The sequence below is a fragment of the Harmonia axyridis genome, chromosome 7, assembly GCF_914767665.1.
Source record: "Harmonia axyridis chromosome 7, icHarAxyr1.1, whole genome shotgun sequence".
In the NCBI taxonomy this organism is placed as follows: Eukaryota; Metazoa; Arthropoda; class Insecta; order Coleoptera; family Coccinellidae; genus Harmonia; species Harmonia axyridis.
Window position 1 is genome coordinate 4,084,557 of NC_059507.1, and position 10,612 is coordinate 4,095,168.

At 32.7% G+C, this 10,612-nt stretch overlaps 3 protein-coding genes across 5 annotated transcripts in view; 2 read left to right on the forward strand and 1 right to left on the reverse strand.

The window, feature by feature from the left end:
• Positions 1-10,612, reverse strand: part of LOC123684502 (transient receptor potential-gamma protein) — a 138,382-nt gene that overhangs the window by 73,997 nt on the left and 53,773 nt on the right. The window lies entirely within an intron of this gene.
• Positions 1,639-6,983, forward strand: LOC123684512. Of its 3 annotated transcripts, none has more exons than XM_045623801.1 (2): positions 1,639-1,832; positions 2,021-2,516. In XM_045623801.1, the coding sequence occupies exons 1-2, from the start codon at positions 1,696-1,698 to the stop codon at positions 2,205-2,207; spliced, it is 324 nt and encodes a 107-aa protein (XP_045479757.1). In that variant the 5' UTR covers positions 1,639-1,695; the 3' UTR covers positions 2,208-2,516. The 3 variants fall into 3 exon arrangements, with proteins under 3 accessions (XP_045479757.1, XP_045479758.1, XP_045479756.1); XM_045623802.1 differs by lacking the exon at positions 2,021-2,516 and adding an exon at positions 6,789-6,983 and having other exon boundaries at positions 1,645-1,832; XM_045623800.1 differs by lacking the exons at positions 1,639-1,832; positions 2,021-2,516 and adding exons at positions 5,978-6,228; positions 6,789-6,983.
• On the forward strand, positions 8,100-9,305 carry LOC123684509. The gene has a single exon (XM_045623798.1). The coding sequence runs from the start codon at positions 8,134-8,136 to the stop codon at positions 9,100-9,102; it is 969 nt and encodes a 322-aa protein (XP_045479754.1). The 5' UTR covers positions 8,100-8,133; the 3' UTR covers positions 9,103-9,305.

Genomic DNA, 10,612 nt, shown 5'->3' on the forward strand with positions numbered 1-10,612 from the left:
ACAAACGACTTATAACACTTTGTGAAACACCCATTCGCTCAGCTGCATCGACTTGTCTCATGCCCCCTTCAAGTAAACCAACCACTCGATTCATCTCTTCCAAAGTTAAATGATGTCGTTCCATAATAAAAAGAAGTTGATAGAAAAATATTGTCGATGTTATAACCCAAAATCGATCAAACGAATGCATGAAATGATTAAAATCAAATACAGAAATTTTAACTGCGACATTCATTTTTTTTTATTTTTATCATATCTCCCATATTTTCTTGGCTAGCATATGTATACAACCAAAATTCATTCCGCATGATGATTTCAATTGATAGTCTGCAAAAAACTTGAGATAAAAGCAATATGCGATTTTTCATGCGAGATATACTGAAATATCCTTAGACTTTTCCGATGTGTGTATCTTCCTAAATATAGATAGATCATTTAATCAATGAAACAAATTTAAAAAAATGTTTAATGGGGTTCAATTATTCACCTAAAACTTCCTCCTGTGTTCTTTCTGTGTTTGTATTGACAGGTAAACAAAACTACAAACACTGACCTTAATTATGTTATACCAAAACTGACCTATGAATTGGAATAATACCATTCATATTGAAAGGACAAATTGAGGTAGTTCAGGAGTAAATCCATATAGCTTGTTTTTTCTTTGAGGTTTCCCACTTTAATCACTTGCCTATCCAATAAATAGTTATTTATGCAACAAGTGCAAAAAGTGAATGTTTATTGCACTCGACGTGCAACACGTCCAGTGCAATAAACAATTTTTGCACGAATTGCATACAACATTTTTTCTACGTTCATGCAAAAAGCAAAAAATGATTTATTGAGGTGCGGCACTAGGTGTAGGAAAATGAAAAGCGCAACTTGAATACTTTATTATTAATATCTATTTGCATTGAAACAGGAACTAATACGTTACGAACAATTTAACTCAAACTTTATTTTTACCCTCAATGTAACTGTTTAAAACGTATTGCCAATCTCACAGCATATCTGATAAATATGTAGTGGATTTGAACGTTTATGTTTGTCATGATGACAGCACGTTGAAGTAGAATGACAGGTGAGTGCAATAATGACAATGCAATAAAAACTTTATTGCACTAGTGCAATAAAGAACTTCTTTTTCCACTAAATCTAGTTCAACAAAGTTTTGCTTTTTACATGAATGTAGAAAAGACACATTATTTCCTCAAAATTCAACTTCACCTTCAAATGTGATACATGTACTCGTCCTTGCATTTTAAATGCTTGAAGTCAATGGTCCAAATTCAGAAAAGTAATTTCTCAGAAACTTGAAGACATATGAATATGAAATTTATAATATAAAATTTCTACTGCTTTTTTTTTTGAAATTATGAATTTTAAATATTTAGACCAATGCACAAACTCGTGGCCGCAACAGTTTACGTCAAGGATGATTGACAATTAAAAGAAATAATCTCAAATGGAATTGGTAATTCACAACATCCTTCTGTTTGTTTTCTCAGAAACCTATCACCCAATTACGATTATGTAGGTACTAAATACTGCAATCCTGTGTAAATAACCTTTCGTTTTCATTTTACTTTAGTATTCGGGTATTCACCATATTATCAATTCGAAATATAATATTTAAACTTCATTCTCACTTCGAGAATGTATCAATTGAATTGAAGCTACAACCAACAAAACGCAATAATGAAAGTTGTTATCATTCTTGTATTTGCAGTTCTTGCTGCTGCTTCTGCAATACCAATAGGACCTGGTGACATAGCAGTCGATGATCAAGGAAATGTTTTTTACCACAAATTGATTCCTTTGGAGAGAGTTAGAAGGTATGTTATCAACTTAAATTTTTTGTTTGGGGAACAATGCAAGAATTAGTATTTTAAGTATAAGGAATTATCAATTCCTATTTAATAAACTAAAGGAATAAATAATTTAATATTTTCGTATCATGTTCATGGGTCTTTATCAAAAATATTCAAGCGTTTTATTTCTCAATGAATTATGAAAATTTCAGACAAAGCGGTGACTTCATCAAAGCTGGAGCAGTTCACTCCTCTAAATATGGAGGAGGTGGTCAAATCGTTGCTAACAAAAATTTGGCAAGCAGCAATCATCACAGCGTGGATGCACAGGCAAAGTACACTCAGTATGGAAGTCATAAGGAAGGATGGGCTGGTATCAATTATTCTGTGAGCTGGTGAAATTTCCAAAGAAAAATCGAAGAAATGGTTGTTAAAATTTCTGAATAATATCGACGAATCATGAGATCATTTTGAAACCAAATTAAATCAACCCTCCGAATTTTTTTGTAGATTTCGAAAAAATTGTTTTTATTATTTATATTGTTGATTGTAGGTATATGCATGTCTACCAAAAATTTGAAATACATTTTACTTAACTTCGTATATGTTCCTGTCTGGATTTGCAATTTCTCCGTCCTCATTTAGAATTGTAGATAAATGTATAAGTAAATGTATTACAAGGCCATAATTAAAAAATACATCAATGAATTAGTATTTCATATTTTCAACCAATCCAGAACAAATATTCTACCACTACATGAGAAAGACTCGAATTTTTATTAAATATATATATAAACAAACTTGAAGTTTTGGTATTCAAAGATGTTCTTATCTTTGTTTTTCACCAATTTCCGATTTTTCGTAGACCTCACAGTTTTGAGGGAAATTGGACTCGAGAATTGGGAAAAAACAGTAAAAAATGAATCTTTATCCAAGAATCGTTATATCTTCTGAAATAATTGTTGTCACAGACCACTCAAATGAAATTGGGCTAATTAGGGATCGTCAATTCTGACACCGCTCACCGAATTTCCGTAGAACTTACAGTTTTGAAGGAATTTAAACTCGAAATTTGGGAAAAAATTGAATTTGCCTACAAAAATCGTTATATCTCCTGTAATATTCGTCACAGACTTCTCAAATGAAAACGTTTTTTAATATCAAGTTACGGTCTAAAACATACTGAGGTTTCAAGGGCGTAGCTCACGTCCAGGAGAAGTTAGCTTCAGAAATATTTTATTTATTTATTTCAACGGTACAACCATTTCACATGATAACGAAAAGAAATAAACAGTAATAAAACAAAGGAAATAATACAGCTCAGCTGAAGGCCCAGAAAATATACAAAAAAAATATATGAACATGAAACAGTTTTATTCAATTATTGAAATATCTTTTTATCGCGAATAGGGACTCATTCAACAAATCCAAACCCGATTCATTAGATGCTCTCATCGCCCTATGCACTGGGTTGTTATAGGAATAGTTCCTGGTATGAAACTCAGGTACAAGAAAATCTCTGTGACGCAAATTAACATGTACTGCATTGAAATTCAATCTTGCCAGTAGATAGGGGCAATCAATGAGATCATTAAGGAGCTTATAAACAAACATTATCCCGAAATTTTTCCTTCGTTCCTGAAGAGTTTTCAAGGATAAGCCGGACATCAATAAACCATAGTCAATCTCACCAGACGGAATGCTCCGCTTATAACCTATCCATCTCAAAAACTTTTTCTGTACTTTCTCAATATTACCGATGTGAACCTGATAGTATGGTGACCAAACAGTAGAACAGTACTCCAAAACGCTTCTGACGTTAGTTATATAAATATTTTTTAAAGCATCGATGTCATTAAAATCTTTTGTATTTCGTTTAACGAAACCCAGCATTCTGAAAGCCTTCCGAATGGTTATCATCAATTTTTTTCTCGAAAATTTCAGATTATTACATTTAATTCATGAAATAATGGACTGATCTCCCGACTTCTAGCAGTTTCGTGATCTACGTTATCGAATCATTCAATAAAATTCAAATTTTATAATTTCATTTGCTATAGGTATGGAAAGATATGGATCACAATGTTTTCTCTACCTTCAGTTGATTGAGAAGCATTTTCAAACTTCTATATTAGGATTCAAGATCAACGGTTATACACCTCCACTCCTCTTCAATTTTTCACGTCTGTTAAAAAACGATTATTTCTTTTAATACTATTACAGTTGAAAGTCTTCTACAAAGTCTATTCCTTAAAAGCTTTATCGGCAGATTTTAGGCTCAGACATCTACACATTCGAAAGAAGGGAACAACGAAGTCAATCTAATAATTTACACCTTTCCGAGTTGAATTTTTCTCCATGTGCGTAGAGCACTCAGGAAAATGAGTTCGGAGAAGGTATATTTTTTCTGAACGGGGAGTATGAAAGTTTTCTTTAGGTCCCGCTGATTGTCCAATAAAGTAACCGCTCACGTCAAGGAGAGTTCTTCATTCATGGAAACGATTGATCAAATAAACTTGGGGATTCCCAGCCTCCTTACGTTTTCTCCGAAAGCTGTATCGTAATTAACAGAGACCGGGATGTATGCAACATAACAAGCTTGAAATATGCATGCATATATGCAAGGGAAATTTTTAAAATAAGAACTAAAATGGTCATTATTAAAAAAGACAGTAAAAATTCTTTTTTTTTGTGATAATAATAAAGGAATCATAGTTATGATACAATTTAAAAGTAAATAAAAGCATGGATATTACTCAGTGAGAAACAAATTTTCATATCTAATGGTTAAAGAAATAAACAGAAACAATATCTGAATGAATAATGTAACATTTTTTCCTCAAGAAAAAAAATCATCACAAAGTATAACATCATTGTAGCAATTATAAAATATCATAATATTATCGTTATATGAGAAAAGCATTTATGAAGGGTGTTTTTTTTAGAGCTAAAAAATAATAAAATAAAACAACGATGGATTATTCGATTGACATGAATTTTATTTATCCGCAAGATAATCTTGTAGCATTACTTTTTAAATATGATTTCTGGCATATGACCGCCACGGCTGGCTCGGATGTAGTCCAATCTGGACGTCCAATTTTCGATGACTTTTTCCAACATTTGTGGCCGTATATCAGCAATAACAAGACGAATGTTGTTTTTCAAAAGATCAAGGGTTTGTGGCTCATCCGCATAGACCAATGACTTCACACAGCCCCACAGAAAGTAGTCTAGCGGTGTTAAATCACAAGATCTTGGAGGCCAATTCACAGGTCCAAAACGTGAAATTAGGTGGTCACCAAACGTGTCTGTCAATAAATCGATTGTGGCACGAGCTGTGTGACATGTTGCGCCGTCTTGTTGGAACCACAGCTCCTGGACATCATGTTTGTTCAATTCAGGAATGAAAGAGTTGGTAATCATAGCTCTATACCGATCACCATTGACTGTAACGTTCTGGCCATCATCGTTTTTGAAGAAGTACGGACCAATGATTCCACCAGCCCATAAAGCGCACCAAACAGTCAGTTTTTCTGGATGTAACGGTGTTTCGACATACACTTGAGGATTAGCTTCACTCCATATGCGGCAGTTTTGTTTGTTGACGTAGCCATTCAACCAGAAGTGCGCTTCATCGCTAAACAAAATAAAATGGACGTAGTGCGCGATACGTATTCCGCACAGAACCATTATTTTCGAAATAAAATTGCACTATTTGCAAGCGTTGTTCAGGCGTGAGTCTATTCATGATAAATTGCCAAACCAAACTGAGAATAAATCACTTGAAGGCTGTTAAAGCGTTTGTCATCTTGAACAGAAATGCGAACTTAAAGTTATATACCTCAAAAAAAAACACCCGTTTGATAGAGATAACAAAACTCAAGTATGCACTAGATACTCTGATATCCCATAAAATACAGCTTATTGAATTAATAAACTTCATCATCAGAATAGTGAAACATCAAAAACTTTCATGTCAAGAAAATTGGAATGAGAGATTTCTAAAATGGGAAAATTCATTTTGGGTACAATAAGCAATAATGAGTGAGAATTGGTTGAAATTGCATTTCCTTAAGCAGATGCATAAAATCCGGTCTCTGAATCACTGATACTCTCTACTCTGCCTTTGAATGTTGAGATAAGATCACTGACCTCTCATTTACTTTACAGAGGGTTTCGGGTATTCACCATATTATCGACTCCAAATATCATATTTAAACTTGATTTGCACTTCGAGAAGTCATCAGTTGAATTGAAGCTACAACCAACAAAACGCAAAAATGAAAGTTGTTATCATTCTGATATTTGCAGTTCTTGCTACTGTTTCTGCTGTACCAATAGGTCCTGGTGACATACTAGTCGATGATCAAGGAAATGCTTTTTACCACGAACTGATTCCTTTGGAGAGAGTGAGAAGGTAAGTTATCACCTTAAATTTTTCTGGTTAGGAAAAAATGCAAGCATTAATAATTTTAATGAGAAGACTACCAAAGAATACCATTAGAATTCCATGAAACTGATGGACAAGAAATATATTTTGCATTTAAACGTCACTTTGGAGTTTTCAGTGATTAGTTGGGATCTTATTCATTTAAATCAAGAATACTTGATATGCTATTTTAGAAACATCAGCATCAATCTTAAAGCATTATTTCATTCATCCCCAAGCATTATTTCATTTATCTCCAAGCACTATTTTATTTATCTGCAATCATTTTTTTATATTTTAACTCCAAGCATTATTTCAATTATCGGAAGCATTATTTCATTTATCTTCAAGCATTATTTCATTCAGTTCCAAGCATTTTTTTATATTTATTTCCAAGCATTATTTTAGTTATCTCCAAATAATATGTAATTTATCTCCAAACATTCTTCAATTCATCTTAAGCATTTTTTCATTCAACTCCAAGCATTTTTTCGTTATCGTTAGCTCCATTGAAAATTTTCCCTTTCTCAATATTATGAAAATTTCAGACAAAGCGGTGACTACATCAAAGCTGGAGCAGTTCACTCCTCTAAATATGGTGGAGGTGGTCAAATCGTTGCTAACAAAAATTTGGCAAGCAGCAAACATCACAGCATCGATGCACAGACAAAATATACTCAATATGGAAGGCATAAAGAAGGATGGGCTGGTATCAATTATTCTGTGAGATGGTGAAATTTCAAGAATGAAAAAAAGAAGAAGGAGTCTAATTTATAAATATTGTATAATATTCGTTACGAAACTGTATACTGCCATATTTCAATACAGTTAGATAAATGAATTATTGAAGATTAATCTCAATAAAATAAAGTTGTTGAAAAAAACATTTTTCATTTTTCATCACTATTAATTTGCATATAAAACTATCACCTAAAAATTTCGTTCACTTACGAGTTATACCGAATATAATATTAGGAATATTGGGCTTTTTTTCGATCTCTAGAAAAATATATGAAAAGTTGGTAATAAAATGATCAAATTACTCTAAGCATAAGAAATGAAATATAAATTGTGAATAACGAAGAGTATCTCTGGTAGATATGCGGCTCTTTTGACTAGGCGTTTATGTCAAGTGCTGATAAATGCCACAACCTATTTGACGTAAGTTCTTTGTAGTTTAGTGGTGAGCCTTCCAAATAGAAGAGGAAATAACAATTAGCTCTCACAATACCAAACAAGCCCTATCATTACAATAATCTGGTGAACTTTGTCTAAGCAGGCCTGTACTCCGATCAGAATTTTATAACTTTAAAATTATCTCGAAAGATTTGAATTCTTGGTACCTATACTAAACTACGTATTTTGTTTCACAAGCATTATGTGAAGATCATATAAAATTTAAATTGATCTACAATACGACAAATAATAAGTCAATTGACTGAATAATATCGTCTATGAATTCTTCTCAAAATACTCTAAATATTCATAAATGATGATTTTGAATAATTAAACAATTATTCCCAAAATGTAAATTTACATAATTGAATGACATAACCTGCTGAACAAAACGACATGAAAAATATCAAACATAAAACACAGTATTTCCATTATAACCATTTAGTTTAGAGTTGTGTAATTCCTATTGGAAAACTATTTATTATCACATGTTTTTGAATATTATTTCTTTCAATTTCGATGTGAAAACGAAAACTCCAAAAATATCAGGATTAGTTTGAGAAAAGTAGAATTTCAATGACAAAGTTTTACTGTTGAAAATAATAAACCAATATTCCAGGATCCAAAAGGGCTGAGTACGTCCCACATATTCCATTGGAAATCATTCCAACGGCAGGTCATTAAACATCTCCTCACTGACCTTCGCATCACATCAATATGAGATACTCAAAGTCAAAAATACTCTTTTCGATCCTCTCGATTTTGTTGACAGAACGTGCATATGGCGAAAGTAATCCATCAAAACAAAATATCATAAGTTCGGGTATAATTGTTAACAGTGATGATGTCTCTCATACCTCCGAGAACAGTACAGTGGAGAACAGAAATGAAGAAGTGGCGACAGAAGCACATTTGGCAACGTCAACAGGCCTCGATGACAACGAAGTTTATATGGGAGTTAATTTCGAATACATAACTAATGTGAGTAAGACGAAGCTTCCTAAAAAATTCATAAGAGTGATAGCCGATGATCCAAACTACGAGAAAGGATATTTTGGGGGATACTATTTCATCGGGAATGGACAAACAGACCACTTTTACGCTCATGGTAAATACCAGAAACCTTCAACCAACTACTATGGAAACTACAATCACAAACTAGAAGATAAGAGTGCCTTGGGTTACTATTTAGGCTTCGCCACCCACAAAATGGATCACAACGAGTACTTCAGGCACCACAACTATACTCGTTACAAGGTGCACCATTACTTCTTCAAGAACAGCACCATGTTACCAGAGCAATATGTTGGAGCTGATCATCTTCTCCATTGTGCCCAGAATACTTCAATTTTCTGTCCTGAGAACACTGAAGCTATATGTCTTCAAAACACAACAGTATGGTGTGCTTCAAGAAAACCTTTTGTTAAGCCATGTGAAGTTGGAGATGCTGCAGAATGTGTTACCACAAGATTGCCTTGTGTTAAATCGGATGATGCGAATTGTAGACAAATGGTGGAAGTTGTGACGATGCCATGTATTGCGATAATAAAAATTTTGGACCCGTACGAGGATAAGAATGGGTTAACATTGATAAGTATAGCTGGAACTTTTGTTTTGTCTCCTGTTCCTATAATGTCAGAAAGAACATATTGTGTGACTATTGTAGCAGAGCCAAGTAGGGATTGAAAATTTAGAATATTTAAATGAATAATGAAATCAATGAATACATTTTTCATAACTACCTGTAACTGTTATTTAATTTTTGTTAACTTGAAACTCTTGTTTTTATTCAACATCCGTTCATTTGCTAGAATTAAATCAAATGAAGCTTTATTTTCAGATTTGGAAACAAACACATTATATGATGTACCATTAAAAATTACTGCCTACAATCACATTTGAATTTCCCAACCATTATATTCGCCCAACACTTCGCGAATGTCAAAATTGGTAATTTAAACATCAAACCTTCATTATATTATTATGAACATGGATTATTACAGATCTACATGTTTTTCAGATTCTAAAATCCGCTAAACTATGGTTCGGTAGTTCTATAAAGAAGACCTTGAAATATTTTACATTGTTTAGTGTATATCACTGGAAATAATGGTTATTTTGTCGCTTGGTGACAAATTAGGTAACAACTACTTCAAGTAGTTATCATATGAGAGTTTGATCTCATAAAATTACCAGAAAGGACATGAGTAATTTCAATCTGAAGGGAACGTTCATTTCTGGACAAATTTTTCAAACTTGGTAAAGTATTTCTTGGAGTAGAAAGTAGAAATATCGAATCAATTTATAAAAAAAGGGAGAATCTTCGTTAGTAGATACCAGATGGCTCTGAATTTCATTCATATCGAGAACAAGGATAGTACTCAACACCCTATTCCCTTATTCATAACGACCTTAGAATAATAAAATTGTACTTGTACATATTATATGGAGCATACTTGATTTACTCAAAGAAGAATACCAAAAATCACCCAATATTTTCGTGACTACAAAATCGAAAGAGTTAAGACTTTGAGTTTTTTTTATAAAATAACAATTTGAAGTTCCTTGCATTTTTTCAAGCTGATCACATAATACAAACCATAGAAGTTTCAAGAAGAATAATGGAAAAAAATATAACCAATATTTCTGTTACTTTAGCTTCGATCACGTCGAAAGTTTCCATCTGAGGCTTTGGTGTCGATAAAGAAACTGGAACCATGAAAAAATTCAAGGTGAATATCAGAAAAAATTAACCTATATTTTCGTGAACATGGAGATTTATTATTTCCGGTATTCGGTGTTCGAATTTTTTCAGTCTGGTGGTAGAACTCATCAGAATGAAATATTCCTGGAAAAATCTTCTGGTATACAGGGTGTTTCAAATTGAGTCGGCACCATTGCTAACTCCGTTATTATTGATGCTACGATGTCGGTTAAATGGGCAAACTAGTAGTATTTTTAGTGGTCTTCTCGATGCCGAAAACAAACAAAAAATTGACAGTCGCGTTGTCATAATATTTCATGAAATGATATTTTTTTCAATGAAACATCCTATATTTTTTCATGCATTTCTATTCGTAATAATATTCTCAAGAACAAACTTCATATCACCTTTCTTCCTAAAGTGGAAAATGAGCGACTTATTTTGAAATATTCATTTCTTTCACTTGTACAAAAAAATTATTTGTTTTGGCGA

Bases quoted from the DNA above. Each gene is read 5' to 3' on its own strand.
- LOC123684512 (XM_045623801.1), top strand. From the start codon at position 1,696: ATGAAAGTTGTTATCATTCTTGTATTTGCAGTTCTTGCTGCTGCTTCT. The intron at 1,833-2,020 runs GTATGTTATCAA...TGAAAATTTCAG, and splicing joins CCTTTGGAGAGAGTTAGAAG to ACAAAGCGGTGACTTCATCA.
- LOC123684509 (XM_045623798.1), top strand. From the start codon at position 8,134: ATGAGATACTCAAAGTCAAAAATACTCTTTTCGATCCTCTCGATTTTG.